This window comes from Suncus etruscus, chromosome 6 (genome assembly GCF_024139225.1).
Source record: "Suncus etruscus isolate mSunEtr1 chromosome 6, mSunEtr1.pri.cur, whole genome shotgun sequence".
Classification (NCBI taxonomy): domain Eukaryota; kingdom Metazoa; phylum Chordata; class Mammalia; order Eulipotyphla; family Soricidae; genus Suncus; species Suncus etruscus.
In genome coordinates this window covers 77,198,801-77,225,728 of record NC_064853.1, presented here as the reverse complement: position 1 = coordinate 77,225,728, position 26,928 = coordinate 77,198,801, and the positions used below count along the sequence as shown (strand labels likewise).

Below are 26,928 nucleotides of genomic sequence, written 5' to 3'. Positions count from 1 at the left end.
ATATAAAATTGTTCTAAAGCTACAAATCAGGTTAAATGCATTTTAAAAACATTAGTCTTTAGAACATGTTCTTTGTTTTAAAACATGGAATAGTTTTCTGGCTGGTAAGTATAGGATAGGACCTCTTCAGTATTTTTGGGGAGGGTCACACCTGGCAATGTTTAGGGACCCATATGGAGTGACAGGCACATAACCCCAGTCAGCCACATGCAAGGAAATTGCCCTACCTATTGTACTGTTGCCTGATTCCCGAACTGGTTCTTTATTAAATTTTGTATACCCTCTAGTTACTGTTAATATAGTTTGATAAGAAAAGAACATGTTCACAACTTCAGTTATATATTATTGTTATATAAACAGTTATTCTGTTATATATTCAGTTATTCTTAATCCAGGTCTTTTTTTTTGTTTTGTTTTGTTTTTGTTTTTGGGCCACACTCGTGGCACTAAGGGATTTCTCCTAGTTCTGTGCTCAGAACTCACTTCTGTCAGGCTTGGAGGACCATATGGAATGCTGGAGATCGAGCCTGGGTTTGCCCTTCTGCTGCGCTATCACTCTGAGCCCCTAATCTATGCCATTTTGAAGTACAGCTTGTCATTTAGAAGTAGTAAAGAACTGAACAGACCTAAATATGTATGTACTTGAATAGTTTTCTCAAGGACAACTCTTAAATAACTGGCACATAGTAGAAATAACCTCTTTTTGATCATTTATTTTGCCTTGATAACTGCACATCTTTTTCTTATCGCCTTGAGGAATTAATGCATATAATTTTATTTTTTAACTTTATTATTTTGTAACTTAATAACTTAAAATAATACTTTATTATTAGCTTTGTATTTTAATAATCATATCAAAATAATGATTTTTGTTAACAAGTATGAGATGCCTAAATATTTATTACATTCCCAAAATATATGTGATACTTTATTTGTATTGAACAGAAGTACCCAAATTTATATGGCCTACTTTTAAAGCACCCACTGATAATTTTGTGAACTTGTCTTCTTTAAGTGAACAACAGAATGTTCTCCTTAATTATACTCAAGGTTACAACTGCCAGCCCTTCTATCAATTGCTCCAGCAGCCCCAGGGAAGAAATAGTATTGCCCTTTGGGGGAAACATTTTTGTAATATATAGAAAGTAAGCCACACCCTTTGTACTTATACATTCATTTATAGTTGTCTAATGTATCAGCTTTAACCCAATCAGCTTTTGTGTTAAAATTGTGTCAATCAAATTCAGAATATTAATATTAATATTTTATACCTTCTTTATTCCAGAAGAAAATACTCCAGAAACATCACAGGGGAAAAAAAGTCTGAGTGATAAAGTTTCTCTCTATAGAGGTGACATCACATTGCTAGAGGTAGATGCTATAGTCAATGCTGGTAAGTAAATTATTTTTTTCTGTGACATATTTACTTATGAGTACTTTAAAACATTTATTTATGTAACAGCAATATAACTATTTTAGAAAAAGATATTTTTCTATATAATAAGTTGTATAGAGAAGATTGAACTATATGAGGTAAAAGTAATATAAAGAAATTACTTGTCATATGAAATTCTTAGGCTTTTGGCTTTGACTTGTTAGGTTATGAAATGCATCATCATTATTATTATTATTATTATTATTATTATTATTATTATTTAAATGTTGGGAAACACCCAGTGGTGCTGAGAGGTTACTCCTAGCTCTGCATTCAGAAGTTGCTCCTGGCAGGTTGGGGGGACCATATGTGATGCCAGGGATTGAACTCAGGTCCATCCCAGGCAGCTGTATGCGAGGCACATGCCCTACTGCTGTGCTATCACACTGGCTCCAAAATGCTTCATTATAATGATTTTTATATTTAAGCATTAGAGATAACATTTTATAGTATATTTTATTATGTGGCAGTTCATCAATAAATATATAGTAATCACAATTCTAGAAAAATAAGCATTAGTAGGGGGTGTTTAACTATTTTAATGTGTGTTTCATAAAGAGGTTCTCTCTGCAGGTCATAAGTAAAGTAAAAACAAAAATGTACTTACATAATGCTTATTCAAAGCATTACCATCATGGGGAGAAAAAATAGAAAAATTGATATTCACTGGGAAGAAACTATGAGATTCATAAGTTTCAAAGGTCAAGAAGGAAAAAAGCTTTTCTTTCATAGATGGGAGTCAACAGGCTAAAAGAATTGATTTTGGGGAAAATAGGATGAGTGGATAGAATTGGGTAGTTGATTGTAGAATGGGCTCCCTAATATGTCAAATGATTCTTGATAGGGGTCATTAAGGAAGGGGAGTTTTTTTTCAATGCCATCCTTAACAGTGTGCCAAAATTGGTAAATTAGAAGAAAGAGAAGCATAACAAAAGTTTGGAAAAGTCCACCTAATAGGCACTGAATAAATAATGATTGGAATAAAAGTTATGCTAATTTTTTACCAACAAATATGAGAAATTGGGAAGGTATGTATCTTGGAATTGTCATAGGTCATTTATGAATTTAAGTCAAATGGGGAAGAATAGTTCTTTGCAGAAACCGAAAGGACATAAAAATGTGGAGGGTAATTTCTTGTCTATTTGTTTTCTGGTAGACTGATTCAGGTTAAATTAAGTGGTTTCTCAACATTTTCTCTGATGAGTAAATTTTCATGATAGTGGGCATATGACTTGATAGGTGAATAGAAGATTTTCACGAGGACTGGAGCATATCTTAAGATACACCATAATTTTGTCAATTTAGTAATATCTAGAACCTTTGCTTGTTCCTTTCTCAGAATCGATTGCTACTTAATTTTATGCTATTTGTGTTTCCATGGGATCAGTATATTTTTCCCCCTCTTCTTCTTCAATATCTGTGTACTTAGGCTGATTCTGCTGCCTTTTTAAACTTCATGATAGGAATTTATTTTGATCTTGGATCTTAAGAAGGTTTTTTAAGACCGTGGTGATCTCTGGGAAAGACAGGACTCTAGAAAGAATCTTATGAACTATGCTTTAATACAGAGGTTTAATATCACTGTAATTAATAAACTATCAACATATGATTTATAACATGTGACTTAAAAAGTCAGGTTTATGGTTACATATCACCATTCTGCCTATGTTATTCACATTGGTTCTGTGGAGTAAAGTTGACAGCCTGTACTTCCTTTGTAAATCAAGACTATTCTCATGAGTTATTCTTGTTTTAACTTGCCTTTGAGTTTATTAAGCACACTTAATAGAAGTGATGGTTTTTTTTAAGTTTTGTTTATTTTATTGCTTGTGGCTATAGACTGGTATCTATCACTTTTTTTTGTCTTTCAAATAAATGGCGCACAGTTGAATATGTAGTTTCTTTGTACAGTGAACAAATCTACTTTAAAAAAATTACTTGTTTGATCATTAAATACAGATACTTCTGGGGCAGGTAATTGTTCTGAAATAAAATTATACTAAGCAAGAAAGACAAGTTGTTTTTATTTATTCATATTTTATCTTGTTTGTACTTATATTTATAGTTCTTTTATAACTGCTACATGGCATGCAAGGGATTGATAAATTAAAATGACATTTAAATTAATATAAAATTTAAATTAATATGAAAGCAGGATGCAACTTTTACTCACTAATAAATTGCCTGGAACTCTATTAGTTCACCCCATTTGACTAGATAATTATAATTTGGCCTGTTCTGTATTCACAAGAACATCCTCAGGAAGTTCCTGAGCACATGAAAAGAGATGCCAAATGTATAATGAGATGACTCCATTTACAGCTTTCTGCTGTGCAATTTGTTTGCTTCATGTGTAGAGAGAGGAACAGATGTTAGCCTTTCAGGTGAACAAGGAAACATGGAAACTCCAGAGCTGCCTTTAGTGAGAGGGCAATAAGTCAGTGAATGAGCGGACTGTCCTAGTTCTGAAAGTCTCCTTTCTATGTCCATTGGAAAATTTGTCTTAGTGATTTTGAGTGAAATGGTTTGATATTTAACATTTCTTATAATACAGTACTTTAAAAAAACTTGAATTTCTTTAAATCTAATCTAGGATGTTCTTTCTAATTCTCATAGCTTTATCTTTTCTCTAAAATATATTGGTGATAGGTTACATATGGAAATAACATAATTTAAATAAGGCTGATGCAGCTTTAAATTCAGGTTCTTAAGCTCACAATAAAAATTTAGCTTTAACTTTCAGTATTGAAAATTATTATAGGAAACTGCAAAAATAGTGGAAAGTCTTGTGCAATCTTTTATCTTCATATAGTTTCTTCTATGGCTGACATTATACAGCTAAGAGCATTGTTGTATGGCTTGGATATATCATAAGTGAAAACACATTGCGTTCTCTAATACATGGTAACTCTAAGTTTTTAACTCGAGTATAGGTTTCAGGCTTCAAAACTAGGACCTAGAGAGATGCTGGTCTGGAAGCAAAAGTTGATGCAGGAAATAATCCACACAGTAAAAGGGTGCAAGAACAGAATTTCAACACTCAAGCCAGGAATCAGCACACAAGCCTCTGTTATAGTTTTAAATAATGGTAAGCCTTTTGAAGAATAAAATAGTGTGTAAAATCACTGCAGGAGCTTTATCTCCAGCCCTAGGTGAACAAGGGTCATGCATGAAAAATATCTAAGCATGCTGAGGGTGAAACATGTTGAGTTTGGCAATCTTCTAAATCTTCTAATTTGTATCTTCACCCCAGTCTGTATCTCTTAACTGTTACATTTAGACTAATGATGTAGAGAGAAAGGACTGTCATGGGAGTTTTTTCTACTCTCTGACTACTGCTTTCAGACATTGAGGGTTGACTGTGATAAATATGTCAATGTTAAATGTAAATGTAAATGTTAAGGATGCTCCTTTGTAATTCCCTTTCTGATCTTGCTGTCTCAGTATTCTATCCCTATCTATGCTATTCAATATTGTGACTAGGAGTAATCTTGGGGTGCTTTTCTTGGATTTCTTTTAGCTGGTACTCTTCAGGCATCCAGGATGTGGTTGCATGCACTCTTTAGCTCCAGCATGCATAGCTCTGCAATGATGTCCTTGACTTGTGATTCCTCTTGGGGATTTTCTTCTTGGACCTCTGTGTCTCTAATGATTCTTATGTTATTCTTATAGATTTTATCCTAGAAATCTCTTTTCATCTGTTTACATTCTTTTATAATTTCTTTCATAATCTGATCATTTATTTTAAAGCTCTTTCCAACTTCTTCTGTTGTATGGAGTTGTTAGGCGGCTCATTTTCCAGCTCACTGATTCTGTTCTCAGCTGCTATTACTCTGCTGGTGAGGTCTTTTGGTGAGTTTTTCATTTTGCCTATCAAGTTTTTCAGTCCTGTTATTTCAATTAGAAATTTTCTCACTTCTACTTTCATATCTTCTTGAGCCTTAGTTCTTGTCATTAGTTTGTTCTATGCTTTCTTTGCATTCTCTGAACATCTTCCATATTTCTTCTCTAAAGTCCTTATCTAAGAGACTATATAGGTGGTTGGTACTTGTCATGTATTCAGTGCTATCTGAATTCATCTTTATTCTCTACACAAGGTGGATGTTTATGCTAAGTTTTCATCATCACCACTGCAGAGTATGTTTTTTATATGCTGTTTTGGGGTTTTTGACTAGGGGAATTGTGTGGCTATGGAGCAGAGCAGAGTGGGTCTTGCTCTTCTCGTCATACTTGTCTCAGTCTCACTGCATCAGGTCGCAGGGGCAGGGGGCAATACTCCTTATGTTTTCTGGTGATGTGTTGCTCCCTCCTATCACAGGGGTTTGAATGTACTCAGTCATGGTTGTGAACTGTTTCTGGGCATGGACATACTCAGGGCTCACTGGGAATAAGGTTCTCCTCATGCTGCTCTCTGCAATACTTGCTCCCATCATGGGGGTATGGCCATAGTCAGCAATGACTGCAAGCCATGTCTAGACATGGGCCACACTCAGTGGGAATATGGATATCTCTCTGCATCACTCAATTGCACTGTGGGGGTGTGGCCACACTCCCATATTCTCAATTTCTAAGTATGTTTCTGCCACTATACTCTGAGCATCAAATTTTAAAAAAATCATTTACCCTCCATCCCCAGAACCTAGAATTATTATCTGCAACCTTAAACCTTTAAATCTAAGTTGAAACCACCAAACTTTGTCATTTACCTGTCAAGGTGGCAGATAGAGGTGGGAGATGATGTAATATGGGAAAAGTACTGATGGAAGTTGACTTGGTAGAGGGATTGGTGTAGAAATATATGCCTAAAATGCAGCTATCAAGGACTTTTAATTGGTTCTTTAACTAAACAAGAAATCTAACAAGAAAAAAGTCATGTACCTACAAAACAATTTAACTAAAGATGTGGGAGATCTGTAACACAATAACAGTAAATCACGTAAGAAAGATATAAAAGAGACCTTAGGAAATGGAAAAATATTTCATGCTCCATGGATGAGAATAATGAATATGGTTAAAATACCAATCCTAAGCTACTATATAGATTCAATGTAATCCCTGTCCAAATTCATATGACATTTTCAGGGACCTAGAAAGTCAATAATCAAGTTTGTAGAAAATCAAAAGAGAACATGAACAGCAAAGACATACTCAAAAACAAGAAATTTGGAGGTAATTCATTACCCATTTTGGACCTCTATTATAAAGTTATAATGATTAAACTGCCTGGTGCTGGAATAAATATAGATTTTCTAATTGGTTGGTATAACATTGGTTGCTATCAAATATCAAGGAAAAAAACCCATATATGAGGGCAGTTAATTCTGGATGAAGTAGCTGAGAACATAAAATGGAGTACAGGTAGCCTTTTCAACAAATGATGCTGGGAAAACTGGATAACTACATGTAAGTTATTTAAGCTCAATCTATATCTCACAACTTAAACAAAAGTCATTTCAAAGTAGATAAAAAAGACCTTACAATCCAACTGGAAACTATTAAGCACATTTAGGAAAATATAGGCAGAATGTTTCAATATCTGGACCTCAAAGGCATGTTCAATGATCTGATACTATTGGCAAAGACCAAAAAAATTTAAAAGTAAAAAAATGGGGTTGTATCAAAGTAAACAGTTTCTGCATGTCAAAAAGAAATATAAGCTAAAATTAAAAGATAACTGAATGGGAAAAATATTTGCATTCAACACATCTGATAAAATTGTGATATCCATGTTATATAAAGTACTCACAAATATCAACAAAAAATTTCACAAGCTCAAATGGGGGTTGTCTAGGATATTCTTTTTCCAAGTATAGTGAGGAGAAGGAAAGAAATATAGTGAAGAAGCACAGAAATATGAAATAATAGGGGTCCAAACTCAGATCCCAACCTTAGAATTGGCACAGTTCCCTGCAGTAGGACCAGGAATCAAACTCCCCATAGGGGAGTCCCTAATTCTGCTCCAGCACCAACTTGCACCAGGCTGGGTTCATAGGACATCCTGATGATGAGGAAACAGAAAAAACTTGATCTAAGGTCAGGATGCCCTATCTCATCACCTAATGGTGAGATGACATCAGAAGATATCTGTCCTAAGCTCTGTATAAAATCCAAAATCACTAAGTACAGAAGACTGACTGCAGCAATCGCCACTGAGCACAACTTTTCCTGGGACCATAAAGAGAGACTCTACCCTAGATTTCATTCTAGGATCTGTGCAAAAACCAAGATCTCTAATTACAGAAGACTGACTTCAACAACCATGACTGAGCAGAATTTTTCCTGGTGTCAAAGAGAAAGACCTTTGGGGTTGATAATGAACATGTCTGGAGCTGATAGTTATTCTTATGACAGTATGCTTCAAGGGTAGAGACATCCTATATCTCTAAGGCCAAGGGAATTTCTTTTCTAATTTCCCAATACTTATTCTACCTATATATATAAAAAAAAAAACTTGCCACACCAGCCTCCCCTTTTTTTCTTTTCCATTTTTATTCACTGCTGGTAGGAATGTTGTCTGATTCAACCACAATGGAAAACAGAATGAAAAGTCCACAGTAAACTTAAAATTGAGATGATCCAAAAATTCTACTGTAGGGTATACATCCAAGCCTTTAAAACATTCAAAATGATAGACAGCATGATAAAATAGGTTTCATCCCAGGGATATGAGGATGATTCAATATACATACAACAATCAGTGTCAAACATCATATCCACAAAAGATTAAAAACCATATGGTCATATCAATTAATGTAGATAAGCCTTTGGAAAAGACACGAAATTCATGATTTTACCAAAATAGAACTTTTCTAACAAAAGAGAGTGGAGGGGGATTGTTTGCCACTTGCAGGTAAAAGGCACTTTATTTTAATCCCTGATTTTCTTGGCTGCTGTTTATACTATATGTCTGTGATGATGTGATTTCAGGGCACAGATACACACAACTGGTGCTGGTGCTTCATCTTGTTCATACTTGGCAGTGGCCCTCACCAATGTCTCTCTTCCTCGAGGAGTCATACTTGCACATCTTCAGCCATAGTATTTTTCCAGAGATCCTATTAGTGGAACTTAAATGTAATTGGTAATACTGCAGCCAGAAATGGATGATGACACTGGGACTTCTGACTGCTCTAAACAGCAGAACTGCCAGGATTGCATGTGGCTCATGTGTGACACTGGAGATTAAAACTTATGATCACATATTTACACTTAAAATGCTATTCCTGCAGGTTTAAGAGGGACACTTTACACTCATAATTTATATTATGTAATAAAGAAGAAATATTTTACAGTAAACCAGTACACATAGGTTTTCCCACACTTCTTTTCTATTTTCTTATAGCCACTGGCATGATATCACCATCATATTTAACATTAGCAATTTATTATGTAGCAAATATGAGCACATATACACAAAGAACATACATGTTACTTTACCTTTTCCTCAAACTGCTCCATAAATTATTAAAGACTTAATGAACTAGTCTGATTGCCTTCTTACGCTTCTATCTTCAGAGCTCAACCTCTTTCCTGGGACTCCCAAGGTTTCCTGGAGCTGACATTAAAATGGAAACAAATAGAATGGTAGTTGGTATTCTGTTGATAGGCAGGTTGTGTATATGTACATTTTTAAAAGTATAAAACTGTTTACTCAAAAGATATATGATACCAACTTTAACTCAATTATGATATCCACTAAAGTTTAACAAAAAGCTACTTTTGTTGGAAAGGACATAGTCACACCCAAATCACATACCACACAAATATTTTATTTTGGCTCGATTCCCAAAGACTATTAATGGATTCACTGACCAATTTCCTTTAAACCAGTACCTAAATTCATAAAAATTAAAGGCTAGTTTATAAAATGATGAGACAAAATAGCAGATCTAGAAAATCTCCAAGGGAAAAATGGCAAACATTTAGGGATTTGAGAAAGGTGCCAAGTGAACCTCTGTAGATTATGAAGATACTCTTTTAATCAGTCCAATTATAAGAATGATAACTACAGTTTTTCTGACACATACAATTAGTGACAAAACACTATGCCAGTCTGTAGTTTATCTGTCATACCAATGTTTTTTAACTGGCAAATGCTGTTAAGGTACTTCAGTATTTGATGAAGTATAAAATATTTCCTAGAGTCTCTACCTAGAATTATATTATACATCTTACTGATCATGTGTTCTGTTTCTCATTTCTCATATCCCTCCTTAGAAATGATTTTTCACCAGCCTAACCCAATCTTACCTTAAAATTTAATAGTTCATGTCAGGGTACAACTAATTGTCTCTTAGACTTATACTTCGAAAAGATGACATCAAAAGAGTAATCTCCCATCTGCAGGCTCTAACAGTCAGATACTCATCATCTTTGATTGTGTTCATTTGTTCTATCATGGTTATAGATCACATTTGCTTTTAAAAGACTGATACTCAATTATATTTTCTATACTTTGTAAATCCAGTTAATGTTCAGTTATATTTCTATTCTCTGTTCTCAGTAAATCCAGTCTTTAGATATAAAACTTTTCTGATTCTGAAGTTATTTTATATGGGTTTCATTAAAGATCTCAAGTTTCTTGTTAATACAATGCAGTGCTTGGACCTTGTTGTGGGGTGATCAAGGACAACCAAAGTCACACCCCAAAGTACTAGAGTAGCATACAGTGTTCATGGTTTTGAAAATACCAAGCATATGCTCTGTCACTTAAAACACTGCTCAAGACCTTTGAAGTCATTTTAACTTAAGCTTAACCAAAATAAAGGGCATTCTTATGAAATTTTAGTGTTATTTATGAGAGGTTACACTTTCTTACTATCAAAAAAGATAACTTTACTAACTTTTAAGTAAAATAAAAAGCTATAACTTATGAGTCAGATGAATAGTATAATGGATAAAGTGCTTTCCTTGAGTGCAGCTTACCCAAGTGCAGTCCCTGACAACATTTTTGTTTCTTCCACACCCCATCAAGAGTGATTTGTGAGCACAGAGAAATAGGTCCTATGCATAGCTGGCATGGCAAAAGAAAAAAAAAGCTTTCTGACTTATAATTAAGTGTAAAGAATTGTGAATGTTCAAAAGAAAAATATTGTGAGCTTTAAAGAAAATAATTGTTGCTATTGATTCTATAAAATACATTTCAAGCCAGTATTTTTTTCTAGATGCAGAGAACTATACACATGATTTTAAACATAATTAGAGAAGTTTTATAATAAAATATTAATACTTTTTAAATATAATTTTAATTTTAATCATAATGGCTTACATATAATTAACAATAATATTTTAGGTACATATTAACATAAAATCAGGGGAATTTCCATCACCAAATTGTCCTCCCTCCACCTCCGTTAAAATATTAATACTTTTATACTTAATTTAGGTATTTTATTTCATGCACAAATAAACTTTAGTCAATGTATTATCCATACAATTTAAGATGTTGGATAAGAACTAATGAAATAATTAAGAGAGACCGGTTTTATGCATCAAAAATAACATTTCTAAATGTCCTACCAAAGATTAAGCAAAGATTAAGCATGTCTCTGAACCCCATGAAATGGACATGTTTCTGAATAAATTTCCACCTGGAAACCCACAGGATAAAAATTCTAACTGTGTGATAAATTAAGTTGCCAAACGAAATGGATTAGTTATCAGTGAAACTGCCAGATAAACTGTCAGATCCATTTTGGATCGGGATTCATCCTCTTTCTCTACTTGTTCATTAAGCTCCAAGTTCATGGCAACTCCAATGACTGATTGCACATTAACAAGCTGTTTATGTGGAGTAGTGTGGCTGGTCTATTCAGCATTCCTATACTTAAATATTCATATAAATGTCATCCCCTGGTAACATACTCTGTTCAGAACCCCAGAGTATAAAATATACATACACTATTCTGAACTTTAACTTTGAACATAAAAAAGAATATATTATATAATAAAATTAAGCTTTAACAAAAGAACCAAAGATGAAAAAACACTGGAGAAATTTTAAACAGTTAAAAGGAAAAGAATGAGAAAACTGATGTCATTGCCAGATATATAAATAAAACAACCATTGTCTAAACAAAGTTAATATTTCTATAATTAGTAAGCTAAACATGATAAAGTTATTGTCAACTTTTTATATCAAAATAATCTGTTGCATGGTACCAGATTCAGCTTCAGACAGACCACAGCTCAAGGACACTACCTGATCCCTTAATGCTGCAAGTCATTTCTCAAACTCAATAAGACCATGGTGTGTGATGAAAAAGTGCCTTGGATTTCAACCCCCACAAGAATATCTCAAAAGACTTAGTTGGGATACCTATATTTCCTTTGTATGTTTAATAATAATAATGCCTATAATAATGCTTCTTAGGGTGTTTATTCCCAAATATAGAGGTAGCCTCCTCACTTTTTTCTTTAATTACTATTTTTTTAATTAATTTTTATTTATTTATTTTATTTTTTATAGATATATATTTTCTGTAACTTCACCTGTTTTGGTTCTGCTTGGTATGAAAACCTAGAAGAAAAAGTCTTGCCTGGGATAAAAGCTCAAGTCAAAACCAGGGCACAGAGATTGTGTAGCCTGTCATTCTTACCCCCAAATGCACCAGCAATATAATATGACACCATATACTTTTGTATAGGCACAGTAAAAAAGGAAAACCTTATGAACAGAAACAAGATCTTATCTTTTAGGGATAAGACTCATATTTTATAATATAGGGTTGCCTCCCACCCTGAACATGTGTCATGTGGACCCAACTTAGACTCCATGAGATTAAACAGTGATCGTCCAACCTCGAACCCCAGATCCCAGATGTTGAACTGATATAGTTCCCTGCAACAACACCAGAAACCAAACTCCCTCTGAGAAATTCCTAATACTCCTCTGACACCAACTTGTGCCAGTTTTAATATGACCTCCTGACAATAAGGAAATGGCAACAACTTGATCTAATAGCAGGTTGTCCTATCTCATCACCTAACAGTAAGATGAAATCAGAAGACATGTCGTCCTTTAATCTGTGCAAAAACCAAGAGCACTAACTACAGAAAACTGACTTTGACAACCATGACTGGGCAGAACTTATCCTGGGACCAATAACAAAGACCGTACCCTAGGATTTAGCCTAGGACTTGTACAAAAATCAAGATCTCTAATTCCAGAGAAATGACTTTGATATTTTAAAAACTGAGACTGAGCAGAACTTCTGGAACCATAATGAAGACTCTATCCTAGGCTTTTGCTTATAATCTGAGCAAAAACCAAGAGCACTTATTACAGAAGACTGATTACAACAATGTTGGAACAGAACTTCTAGAACCATAAAGACTCTATCCTAGATGTTGTCCTATGACCTGTGCAAATATTAAGATATCTAGCTACAGAGGCCTGATTTTATCATCCACAACTGAGCAGAAAGTTTCCTGGCACCATAAAAAGACCTTGGGGTATGGTATTGAGCATATACAGAGCCAGTATGTGTTTCCATGGCAGTATGCTTCAAGGGTGGAGAAACCCAGTATCTCTTAGGCCAAGGGAATTCCCTTTCTTATTTATTTCCCCAATACTTAATGAGCCTATGCAAAAGAAATGAATGAATAAATAAATAAATAAAAGGAAAGCACAAAACTTTGCGGCATCAGAATTCTTTTAGTTTTTTTGTTTTTATTTATTTTTTCTTTTTCTCTTTTTTCTTTTTTCTCTCTTTCTCACTCTTGTGGTTATTATTTTGTGATTGTTGTTGTTGTTGTTGCTGCTGGGTGCTTTTTTTGGTAGTTAGGGTTTTTTGATTTTTTTACTGTGTTTTTTTTTATTAATTTCTTTATATAAATGCCTTGATTACAAATATGATTGTAGTTGGGTTTTAGTCATGTAAAGGACACCCCCCTTCACCAGTGCAATATTACCATCACCAATGTCCCAAATCTCCCTCCTCCCCACCTCACCCTCATCTGTACTTGAGACAGGCTTTTTATTTCCCTCATTCATTCACTTTGTTATGATAGTTCTCAATGTAGTTATTTCTCTAACTGCACTCATCACTCTTTGTGGTGAACTTCATGTCATGAGCTGGATTTTCTAGCCCTCCTCTCTTTTGTCTCTGAGAATTATTGCAAAAATGTCTTTATTTTTCTTAAAACCCATAGATAAGTGAGACTATTCTGCATCTATCTCTCTCTCTTACTTACTTCACTCAGCATAATAGATTCCATGTAATCCATGCATAGTAAAATTTCATGATTTCATCTCTCCTGACAGCTGCGTAATATTCCATTGTGTATATGTACCAGAATTTCTTTAGCCATTCATCTGTTGAAAGGCATCTTGGTTGTTTCCAGAGTCTGTCTATTATAAAGAGCGCTGCAATGAATGTAGGTGTGAGGAAGGGATTTTTATATTGATTTTTGTGTTGCTAGGGTATATCCTTAGGAGTGGTATAGCTGGATTGTATGGGAGCTCTATTTCCAGGTTTTGGAGGAATCTCCATATTGTTTTCCATACAGGCAGGAATAGGTGGCATTCCCACAAGCAGTAAATGAGAGCTCCTTTCTTCTCACATCCCCACCAGCACTGATTGTTGTTGTTCTTTGTGATGTGTAGCAATCTCTGTGGCTTGAGATATGGTACCTCATAGTTGTTTTGATTTTCATCTCCCTGATGATTAGTGATGTGGAGCATTTTTTCATTTGCCTTTTGGCCATTTGTATTTTTTCTTTAAGAAATTATCTGTACATTTCTCCTCCCTATTTTTTTTTATGGGGTTAGATTTTTTTCTTGTAAAGTTCTGTCAGTAACTTGGATATCTTAGATATTAGCCTCATACCTGATAGGTATTGGGTGAATAGTTTCTCCCACTCTGTGGGTGGCTTTTGTATCCTGGGCACTATCTCCTTTGAGATGCAGAAGCTTCTCAGCTTAATATAGTCCCATCTGTTTATCTCTTCTTCCACTTGTTTGGAGAGTGCTGTTTCCTCCTTAAAGATGCCTTTAGTCTCAATGTCATAGAGTGTTTTACCTACATGTTATTGTATATACCTTATAGTTTCAGATCTGATATCAAGGTCTTTAATTCATTTGGATTTTACCTTTATACATGGTGTTAGCTGGGGGTCTAAGATAACATCATTAAAATGGCAATACTTCCAAAAGTATTGTACAGATTTAACCCAATTCCTCTAAAGGTACCCATGACATTCTTCAAAGAAGTGGATCAAACACTTCTGAAATTCATTTAAAACAATAAACACCCTCAAATAGCTAAAGCACTTCTTGGGAAAGGGAATATGGGAGGCATTACTTTCCCTAATTTTAAGCTGTATTACAAAGCAATAGTTATAAAAACAGCCTGGTATTGGAATAAAGACAGACCCTCAGATCAGTGGAATAGGCTTGAGTACTCAGAGAATGTTCCTCAGACATATAACCACCTAGTTTTTGATAAAGGAGCAAAAAATCCTAAATAGAGCAAGGAAAGCCTATTCAACAAGTGGTGTTGGCACAACTGTTTAGCCACTTGCAAAAAAAGGTTACACCTTATTTTACCCCAAAACAAATATCATCCCTGGTTTCTTTGTATCTGTTTATTTATAATATGGCTTTACCCAAAACAAAGATTGACTTATATGTAAACCTGACCAGGACAGATACAGAATAGGGGAGTTTATTGCACCACCTGGGGTAATCTCTGTATTCAATAAAAACAGTTCTGGCAGACAGCTTGCTAGAGATACCAGATGACTTACTAAAAGACTGCCAGACTACATGTGTTTCATCCTCAGTTTGGTTTTAATGATTTCAGGCATAACCCTGATGCATGACACATGATGTGATTTTACAGCTCACGAATTCCACATACCCTTCATGCACTAAATACTATATATTTATGCATATATTTATACAGATAGAAATACATAAATGTTATCACCCTGTTTTTATCTTTCCTCTCTGGCTTACTTCATTAACTTACCTTTCAGTTCCATTCATATTTTCAGCAAATTGCATGATTGCATCATTCCTTATAGCTATGTAGTATAGCATTGTGTGTGTATATGTGTGTGTGTGTGTGTGTGTGTGTGTACAAAATCTTCATAATTAGTTCATCAGTTCCTGGCCATCTAAGTTGATTCCAACTCTTAACTATAGTATTGAGTTACAATAAATAATTTTTTGAATTAAAAATATGAATATTCCTTTGTAACTGTGGTCTTAAATTTTAAGATATGCATAATTGATGACTACTATAAATGAAATGGAAAGCAGCCTATAATACAGTAAATCACAGTGATCTACATAGTTTATACCACACCAAATACATATATATTTAAAACATGTATTATCTAACTGGCGCGATAGTGCAGCAATAGAGTGTTTGCCTTGCACATGTCAGATCTCTGGCATCTCATATGGTCCCCCTAGCCAGGAGTGATTTCTGGGCTCACTTCTGAAATTCATTTGGAACAATAAATGTCCATTAATAACTAAAGCAATTACTAGGAAAAAGGAAATGGTAGTCATCACTTTCCCCAACTTTAAATTGTGCTATAAAGTAACAGTCATTAAAACAGCATGGTGTTGTAACAAATACAGACCCTCAGATCAGTGGAACAGACTTAAGTATTCTGAGACTGACCCTCAGGTATGTATACAAGCAATAAATTTCTAATAGTCAAGAAACACATAGAGGAGTAGGGAAAGCTCTTCAACAAATGGTTTTGAGATAACTAGTTAAATACATGTGAAAAAGCAAACTCAAACCACTCTTTAACACTATGCACAATGAGAAAATCAAAATGGATTAAAGACTTGATATCAGATCTGAAACCATAAGGTACTTTGAAGAACTCGTAGCCAGAACACTCCATGACGAATAAACTGAAGCCATCTTTTTTTCTTTTTTTAATATAAATATCTTTATTTAAACACCTTGATTACAAATATGATTGTAATTGGGTTTCATTCATGTAAAGAACACCCCCTCCCTTCACCAGTGCAACATTTTCATGACCAATGTCCCAAATCTTCCTCCTCCCCATCTCATCCCCACCTGTACTCTAGACAGGCTATTCACTTCCCTCATTCATACACATTGTTATGATAGTTCTCAATGTAGTTATTTCTCTAACTGCACTCATTACTCTTTGTGGGGAGAAAGGAACTCTCATTTACTGCTGGTGGGAATGCCATCTAGTCTAGCCTGTATGGAAAACAATATGGAGATTCCTCCAAAACCTGGAAATGGAGCTCCCATACGATCCAGCTATATGACTCCTAGGGATATTCCCTAGGAACACAAAAAACCAATACAAAAATCCCTTCCTCACATCAATATTCATTGCAGCATTATTTACAATAGCCAGACGCTGGAAACAACAAAGATGCGCTTCAACAGATGAATGGCTAAAGAAACTGTGGTACATATACACAATGGAATATAATGCAGTCGTCAGGAGAGATGAAGTCATGAAATTTTCCTCTACATGGATGTACATGGAATCTATTATGCTGAGTGAAATAAGTCAGAGGGAGAGAGAAAGACGCAGAATAGTCTCACTCATCTATGGGTTTTAAGAACAATAAAGACTTTTTTTGCAATAATTCTCAGAGACTAAAGAGAGGAGGGCTGGAAAGTCCAGCTCATGACATGAAGCTTATCACAAAGAGTGATGAGTGCGGTTAGAGAAATAACTACCATGAGAACTATCATAACAACGTGAATGAATGAGGAAAGTAGAAAGCCTATCTCATGTACAGGTGGGGGTGAGGTGGGGAGGAGGGAGATTTGGGACATTGGTGATGGGAATATTGCACTGGTGAAGGGGGGTGTTCTTTACATTACTGACACTTAATTACAATCATATTTGTAATCAAGGTGTTTAAATAAAGATATTAATAATAAAATATCGAGCCTAGTAAATGGATTCTATTGAATTTGTGGCAATTTGTTATATGAAAATAGAATTTAAAGGAAATAAGAAATTAATATGTAAGGTGCTACATACATCTTTTCTAATTTTTCATGAGTTTTGCTTGATATAGAAGCTTTGTTTTTTGAAATAATTGAAAATTTTACATAATTTTTTTTAGATTTTCTTAAAACTATAAAAATGGTTAAGCATTTCAAAGGATTTGAATCAGACTCTCAAATGATGAACTTGGTTAGACTCTCACTGGCATTCTTTTTATGTAGTAATATTTGATATTACCAACTGATAATATCAGTTATATTTTTTCATTTGTGCTTTGAGAAAGAAAATTTTCTTTGGAGAACTTTGAGGATTTTTCTCATTAAAATACTTATTTTTATACAAAAATGGAACTTTTCAATATACTGTTTCAATGTTTATGAGAAACTAGAAATGCTATTTCCATAAAGTTATGCTATTAACCTTTCGTTTCACCAAGTGAAAGCCTCTGTAGACTTCACATTTTTATTCCATCCTTTCAACAAATTGAAAATTCTCTAGCTGGCCTGATCTGGCCTATTGCCTATTTTGTCAGCATTATTTTTTTAATCTCAAATGGACTTTCACACATGCTAAAATAGGTTTTTTTTTTCCATTTATTTTCTCTGAGACTAGCACTAATCTCAAGATATGGTTGCAAACAACACCTAGATTATTTTGGAAAAAAATTTTTTGGAGGGGGGCACTCCTGATAGTAGTAGGGGTTAGTCCTAACTTTGCTGTACTTAAGAATCATTCTTTTATGGGGAGGAGGGAGATTTGGGGTATTGGTGATGGGAATGTTGCACTGGTGAAGGTGGGTGTTCTTTATATGACTGAAACCCAACTACAGTCATGTTTGTAATCAAGGTGTTTACATAAAGATTAGAGAGAGAAAGAGAGAAAGAAAAAGAGAGAGAGAGAGAGACAGACAACTGTACCAATTTAGCAGTCACTGAAAAACTTCTAAGGAAACACATGCAAAGCAAAAAAAAACATGTGTCAGGGATTTGAAAAAAATCACTCTGATCTGCTTAAAAGAGTCTTCCCTTGACACTGAGAAGATATAAACAACAGCAACAACCTGCATACTGGACAGGGCTTTCTGCATTGCCTTTTAATTGTGAGTTGAGGTTGGACGAAGGTCGCACCATCCTTACTTCAATGTAGGATATCCAGATTCCAGGATCTTCAATACAGAAACATGATACAAACAACAGAGACTGTGTGAAAAATAAAACTGTGTTGGCACTACAGACAATGACCTGGATTGGACAAACTGGTTTTACTGGAGCCTAGAGTTGGTCTTATGTCAGGAAACTTCAGGAGTAGGGTCTCCTTGTATTTAGGCCAAGGTTTTTCCTTCCCATGTCCCAACATAGTTTGATGGGCCTATGCAAACGATAATTGCCACTCTAACACTGTTTTTACTGTGCTCCTATGACTCTAAACCTTAAAAAAAAACCACTTAAACTTTTGAGGTTGACTTGGATTAATTTGCAAGTGTATGGAAATGTAAAAAACTACTATATCTTCAAGTTTAAGGAGTTACATAAATTTTAAGGCTTTAGATTGCTTTGTGTACCTCTAGGAAAATTTATAACATACTGCAATCTGGGATCTTGAAGGACAAAGTAATTGTACATGGGTTCTGTTTTATCGTTCTTTGATTGTAAGTTTAAAATGTCAGCAGGGGGATTTTGCCTGAAAACTCTGCTTTTGGGTGATTAAAAAAATAGAACCACATGCATAAAAAAAGAAGAGAAAAATAATGGAGAGAAATAGGAAAAAAACAGATAGAGGAAGACAGAGAGAGAGGGGGAGAAAGAAAAAAAATCACTCTGTGTAGACTTGAGTTTATATGGGATTCCCAGAATCAAACCTGGGTTAGCTACATGCAAGTCAAGCACCTTACCACTGTATTATCATGATAGCCCCAAATTTTAATCTAGTTTATCTAACACTGCTGATACTTGTGAATTTCTGTAACCTTCTTGTATTGGTTTAAAAACAGCCTAAATGAATGTATCTTGTACCACTGTGGATATATTTGTTGTACCACTCAGAGGGAGTTGGACTGTTAGCACAGCAGATAGGATATTTGCCTTGCATGCAGCTGACTGGGTTTTATCCCCCACATCACTCCTGGTCTCCAGAACTGCCAGGAGTAATTTTCTAAGTGCAGAGCTCGAAGTAATCCCTGAGCACCACCAGTTGTGGCCCCCAAACAAACAAACAAACAAACAAACAAAAAATCTTGCTGTATATTATCTCTTCAGGTTTTGCAGTATTTTATCATTTTCATTTGACACATATGTCAAGTAGTCTATGCCAAGAAACTCTTCAGTATTAGAAGGAAAGTAAATACAATTGTTTTTGATTGGCCTGAGAGAAAGAAGTGTTTAATACAGGCAAAACCTAGTGGGTAGAGGCTATGTTAATTCAGTATTTGGTCATTTGTAATTTGGTAATTTGTTCAATATGTGATTGCTTTTATTAAAGCTTAATTTATACATGGATTCATATACAAAACATGAATAAAAAACCCATTAATTATGATCCTGTTAGATATGTAGAGGTCAGTTAGTGATTCTTCATAGTGTCATATAACTTTACTGCTTGAAAGGAATTGAAGATATTCTGCTTCATGTTACAAATAGGAAAACTGAGGCCAAAAGAGAAGAAATAACACACCCAATGATGTGTAGGTGCTATGTGGTAGAACTATGAATAGCATCTAGGTCATGACATTTAGTTTTTCTATATACAACTTGCTAAAAATATTAGTATACATTCGGCATGAATTTTATGCTACTGACAGTGTAAATTATACTCTGGGAAGTTCTTAGTTGGTTGTTATTTTTTATAACATTGAAGAAGTAGGTAATAACTATAACCTTTTACTGCAGTATTATAGTTTGGAATGAATTTCATTTCATATTGTTGAGTGTTTTTGTTTGTTTACTAAAAACAAACCAATTCTGAAGTTTTTTAAAAATATTTTTTATTGTGAACTATCTGAATTATAAATCTTTCACAGTTATATTTAAGGTACATTGTGACAGTGAATTAGGGCCATTACCACCATCAGTGTTGTCCTTCCTCCACCTCTGTTCCTAATATGCATCTCATACCTCCCTCCTTTGCCCACTGGACTGCTAGTGTAACAGATCTTTTTTGTGGATAGCTTGTTGTAGATTGGGTATTGATTCTGTTTTCGTTGACTTTGGGTTTGGTGTTTAGGTCTGGTCTTTTCTCTTTTATTTCCATTCAATGTTCATGCGACTGTTGGCTTCTGGTATGATCCACTTTTTCCCCCCTCGATTTGTGAGGCAGAAGAAGATTATTCAAGTTCTGTCGTTCTGTTGGAAAGAAGGAAGAAAGAAAGGAGGGAGGAAGGAAGGAAGGAAGGAAGGAAGGAAGGAAGGAAGGAAGGAAGGAAGGAAGGAAGGAAGGAAGAAGAGAAAGGAAGAAAAATAAATAAGTAAATCTGGGTGGAATCTGTCTAAAAGCTATAAATATCCATTTAAAAAAAAGGAAGAAAAAAAACCAAACCAAAACAATATTGGGGAAATTAGAAAGGAATTCTTTTGGCCTAAGAGATACAGGATTTTTCAACCATTGAAGCATACTGGCATGGGAACAACTACAGTCTTCAGACATGCTCATTTTTGAACCCCAAGGTCTTCTTATGGCGCCAGGAAATGTTCTGCTCAGTTGTGGATGACAAAATCATTCCTCTGTAATTAGAGATTTTGGTTTTTGCACAGGTCATAGGATGAAGTCTAGGACATAGTCTTTCTTTATGGCTCTAGCAGCTATGCTCCATCACGGTTGTTGTAATCAGTCTTTCCAAGTAGTGATCTCTGTTTTTGCACAGATCCTAGGACGAAGCCTCGGATATAGTCTTTCCTTATGTTTACAAAATTTTTGCTCAGTCATGGTTGTCAAAGTCAGACCTCTAGAATTAGAGATCTTGGTTTTTGTACAAATCCTAGGTCGAAACCTAGGCTACAATTTTTTTTTTTTTGGTTTTTTGGGCCACACCTGGCGGTGCTCAGGGGTTACTCCTGGCTGTCTGCTCAGAAATAGCTCCTGGCAGGCACGGGGGACCATATGGGACACCGGGATTCGAACCAATCACCTTTGGTCCTGGATCGGCTGCTTGCAAGGCAAACGCCTCTGTGCTGTCTCTCCTGGCCCTAGGCTACAATTTTGAAGATGCTTTATTTTATTTTATACTAGCCACCTAACTAACAACTTTTCTTTGTACCTCCTTTGTTATTTGAAATGACAAAAAACATATATTTTATCTTTTAACAATATACCGCTCTTTAATTTTCATGAAAATATTGGTAATTAAATTGCTCTATATTTTATACCTTTGAAGTGTTCTTCTATTTCTTTTTTTGTGAATAAATAAATAAATTTTATTGAAATTCTTTAGAAAGATGTGAGGGGAGAGTAAGTAGAAGTGTATGTTCAAAAGTGAGCTGGAATAATGGAGATGAAAATCAGAGTGGAAATAAGGAAGGAAGTATATAGACAAGGGGAGAGCATTGGCTTCAAGACCAAGCTCCCCTCACTGCCTTACCTTCCCATTGATGACATTGCCTTTGCAATGACTGAGAGGTTATACCTATACTGTTTTATGTGCTCACAGTTATTTGTATTCACGAGGGTCACACATCTGGTTACATTGCTTACAGATGTGGTCAGGGGGCTCACCCTGGGATTGCCCTCCTTTGCCTGTGGTGATGCTCATCACATTCTGGTTGTAGTTTTCCCCTAGGATCATTGTGGTACTCACTAACACACTTTAACCAGTTGTGTCATGTAGCTCACACATCTTTTAGTTCTGAGCTTTCTTGGGGTTGCACACTTCATTTGAGCTATGGGATGTTCAGTAATAGCCTGGTGTGCTGGAGATTATAGACATCTGAGCTGCCCGCACCACCAGCAGAGCCTCAAGGACCTTGCTTCAGACTTGTGGCTGCCTATGCCTGTGAGGTAAATAGTCACTAAGTTGTTCCCTAGGCTTTGATTTCTTTTATATTGAAAATCTGTAATTGTTAGATCTGACCTCTTTTATTAGTGTTTGTTTTAAAGTTGAATTTCATTTTAATTTAGAGATAGGAATGTAACAATTCTTCCCTTTAATTTTTTTTGGCTATATAAAAAAGGTAAATTTTATATTTATTTGCTTTTTTCCTAGGCTTTTAGTTAAAATCAATAGGTATTTTTTTTTGAATAATCTAGTTCTTTGTAATTGGAGAAGGTTCTAATCTTGTTGGTCTTTTCTATTTTCAGAAATTGTTTTGTAAACTATGACACACTTACTTATATTTTCCATTCTTCTATTACATATGGAATCTATATAGCTTAGATTTTTATCTTCTCAGTCATTTACTATCTAGGAGAATTGACTTCTACCAGTGTTCAATAAATGGTAAGTGTTAAAATACTGCACTTGAGGTAAAAAGTACAGAATAGTGGTCTGAAAAATTTTTTATTTTTAGCCATTAAAAATTATTTTAAAAATAACAAAACTTAAAAAAATTGATATGTGCTTCTCTCTTTTTTTTTGAATTGGCACAGTAAATATTGGGGAAATTAGAAAGGTAATTTCCTTGGCCTGAAAGATACAGGGTTTCTCTGTCCTTGAAGTATACTGTCCTGGAAATAACTACAGGCTTCATACAGGGGTGGAGGGAGGACAATATTGGTGGTGGGAACACCCCTGATTCACTTTCACTATGTACCTAAAATATTACTGTGAAAGATTTTTAATCTACTTTGATTACAATAAAAAGTTATTTAAAAGTACATCACATAGTTGACAGTTCATCATAATAAATTTGTTTCTAGAAAAGAGAAAGCAAAGTTACTAAACATAAAAAGGAAAATAAAAAATTAAAAGGAAGAGAAGTAAAACTGTTAAAAGAAAGAAAAAGTTCAGTAGCCAGCACATTTGTGAAAATTATTTCTCTCCAATGAAGTCATTAATACAATGGTAATAGGTTTAGTAAGCTCTTGTTAGCTGTCTGTTAAATTGGTGTGTTCCTATAGGGATGACAGCACTAAACAAATGAGGTTGTCTAGAAATTCAAAGCAATATTGCTGATATTGTGACTTTTAGGGCCATGTATTCAGCTGCCAAGTCTCCTGAAAGAAGGAAGATATGGGGGAGGGAGACTGCACTTGCTTTAAAAAAGCCTGGTGATATCATTCCAAAATACTGACTACCCGAAGTTTGGTTAGATTGATATCCCCAAAGAGAATTGTAGAGGGCCCATGATGATTTAGTCATTATTTAAATAATTTAATTTACCTTTCTCAGCAATTAGACTTCAGCTCATATTCTTTATATGGAAGCTCTATCATTATTTTAAAGAGATTTCTGAAAATGATCCTATTAAAGAATATTTTCCTGCCCCTACAGTATCAGTTAGTCCTTTTAAGTAGATTGGGTAAATATATGACAATTTCCTCTGGATTACTCTGTTTTCTCCTGGGAATGGTATTTATTTCTCTAGGACACATTAAAAATGTGGGCACTGTATTGTGAAGAAATTTTGTACAACTTGATAATGCACCCATCTGTTCATTTTTCATTTCTGTCACCTTGATTTTTCCTATCTTAGATTTCGATGTGATCAGATGCCTCCCCTGCAGAGTCTGTGTCCATCTGGTCTACAAAAATCCTTCCTCATCTTCATGTAGATGGAACGTTTCAGTATGTGGATCACAGATTTTGCATTATCTTTTTCCAGACTGTGGTTTACTCACTCTTTGTTCCAAACTAATGCTGGGTATGCTTTATTTCTACTGTTTTTATAAATTTACTATGAGCTGTTTGAACAAAATTCTCTTAGAAGAACTCTCACCCAGATATTTTATTGACTGTTCTTTGAAATTGACAGTCATCTTTTTCTTTTCTACTGTATTTTTTTAAATCTTTCCTTATTCTATTACATTTTAATGCTTAAATTAGAACTTGTAATGATATTCATGAGTTAATGACATTTTTAGGTAGGCTATATAATATGAACTACTTTTTCAGTTATTTATTCAATAAGATCATAAACCTACTAGGACGTTCTTGATGAGTTAGTTGCTACCTCATCTTTTATCTCCTGTGCCTTTTATTTTAACATTAGCTAATGTTTGTAATTAAAATTACTTTAGTCATTCTTATTTCTAGTGAATATATGTTATAATATTCTAAATTGTCATCAAGTAATTTGGTTTCTTTATTAGGAATTTTCCATGTGATTAATAGAACTGAAATATCACAACATAGAGTCCCCTGATCACTGCCAGGAGTAATCCGAGTACAGATCAGGAGAAGGTCCTGAGAACTGTTGAGTGTTCTTTTAAAAAGGAAGGAGAAAAAATATACCGCAATGCTCATGTAGTGCACATATGGTTGTGGTATTACCTTAGCTCTTGCTTGTCTGGGAAAGTACATTTTTCTTTATCATATTTTAATGGTACAGTTGCAGGATATTTTGTTCTTGACTGGAAATTTTTTATCATTAGGTTTGTGAAGATGTCATTTTACTTAGTACTAGGCTAGTTTCTCTAGAGAAATCTGATAAGAGAACCTTTGCATTATATATATAATTTATTACCTTTAAATTTTCTTCCATTTTAATTCCTGACTTTTGATAATTTAATAGTAATGCATTTTGGTGTTGGTGTTCTTGCGTTTATAAATTTGAGTGTTTATCATATTTTATCATCTTTTTGGGCTTCTATGGCTAGCTTTTAAGTGTGAGGAGTTCTTAGATTTCTTTGGCTAGTTGTTCTGTTTCTGTCTTTATTCATCTTTTTTCCTGATCTGTTTTCTGTTTTGTCTTTTAATTATTGTATCGATATTGGAGGGTTTATTTATTTTTCATAAGTGTATTATTTTATCTTCCATTTGATTCATTATTAAAATTCTGTCATCAGTTTCACTTATTGCCTCTTTTGTTTTAGTATACAGTATTTATATCTTTTAAAATTATTTTTATAATAGTTATTATGCATCTCTTACTTGCTATACTGCCCATTTCCATCTCATTAAGATTAATTTCTGATAAATTTTCTTCTTATTCTATCATAGAATCTAATCTTTTGGAAGGCTATATTTTTTCCAGTAAGAGGTATAATTGTACTAGTTTTGGAGATGTTTCTCAGGACCTGTGTGTGTATGTTGTTTGCATCTGTGTGTGTGTGTGTGTGTGTGTGTGTGTGTGTGTGTGTGTGAGTATATGCTTATATGTGCTCTTTGTGTGAATCATAGGTGATTTCAGTATAAAGTTTCTAATAATTCTCTCTCTTCTTATGTTCAGATTCAAATCTCTGAGCTCAATGTTTGTGGTCCCATATATAACCTTTAACATCTATCTATGTATGCTACTATGTTTTTCTAAAAAGAAATTTAATGGATTTCCAACAGGTGGGAAGAACCTCATTCTGCTACACTGTGCATGCTACAATGACTGGGGCTCAGTATGTTGTCACAATAGCCACCAACAGATGGTAATGTGAATTTTTTTAATGTGAATTTTCTTTTCTAAAACTAGCATGTTTCAGAGTCTTGGCAGTGAGTTCATTAAAATGGTATTGGGCTCTGCTTACTTATATTATAGGGACTTTGTATGATCATTGCTTTCAGTTTTGGGGGACCATGTGGATTTTTTTCTATGAAAGAATTGATTGGAGCAGTGGACACTTGTATTTATAACGTATTGTAATTTAATGTTATACGGTTTTCTAATGAATTAGTATATAGTCTAATTTAAGTCTTTAATTTTTCTCCATAATATTTTTCTCTCTCCATAATATTTTTAGGTTTTAGTGATTTAATCTTTTAGGTATTTGCTAAAATTATTTCTCAATAAATTATTTTGATGCTGCTATATATGGACATTTTTAATTTCCATTTCCAAGAATACATTGCTAGCATAATAGAAATTCAGTTGACATTTTTATTGTACATATATCATTGCTAAACTAAGTTGTGTACATTTCCCATGTAAATTGTCATTTCTTCTGAGGATATAGATTATTTTACTCATCTTTATCTATTTTGTGTTGTCTTTTTCTTCTTTTTCTTGCTTCATTGCAATGGCTAGGTAGTACAGTATTGAAGAGAAATGATGAGTATGTGTATTTTTGCTTTGTTTTCAGTCTGAAGTATGAGATTAGTCAAGGATTTTTTATAGATACGCCAGATATTTTTCTAATACTAGGTTCGAGAATTTCTTCTCATGAGTAGATATTAAATATGTCAAATATTTTTCCTTTATTTATTGAGATGAATTATGTTTTATTCTTAATGGACTATATGGATAATTGCATTGATTTATTTTTCAATTTTAATTCAACATTATACTCCTCGTTGTTGACAAATCTTGATATAGTATTATTAGTATATGTTCTGAATTTCATATACTAGAATACTATGAAGAATTTCTATCTTTTTTTAAATTTTTTTATTTAAGCACCATAACTACTAACATGATTATAGTAAGGTTTTAGTCACAAACAGCACA

The 26,928-nt window shown here is 34.2% G+C and overlaps 1 protein-coding gene across 1 annotated transcript in view; it reads left to right on the top strand.

Moving 5' to 3' along the window:
* Window positions 1-26,928, top strand: part of MACROD2 (mono-ADP ribosylhydrolase 2) — a 2,173,194-nt gene that overhangs the window by 80,900 nt on the left and 2,065,366 nt on the right. The window contains exon 3 of the mRNA XM_049774344.1: window positions 1,286-1,393. Within this exon, the coding sequence (XP_049630301.1) occupies window positions 1,286-1,393 (108 nt within the window). The remainder of the gene's footprint in view (window positions 1-1,285; window positions 1,394-26,928) is intronic.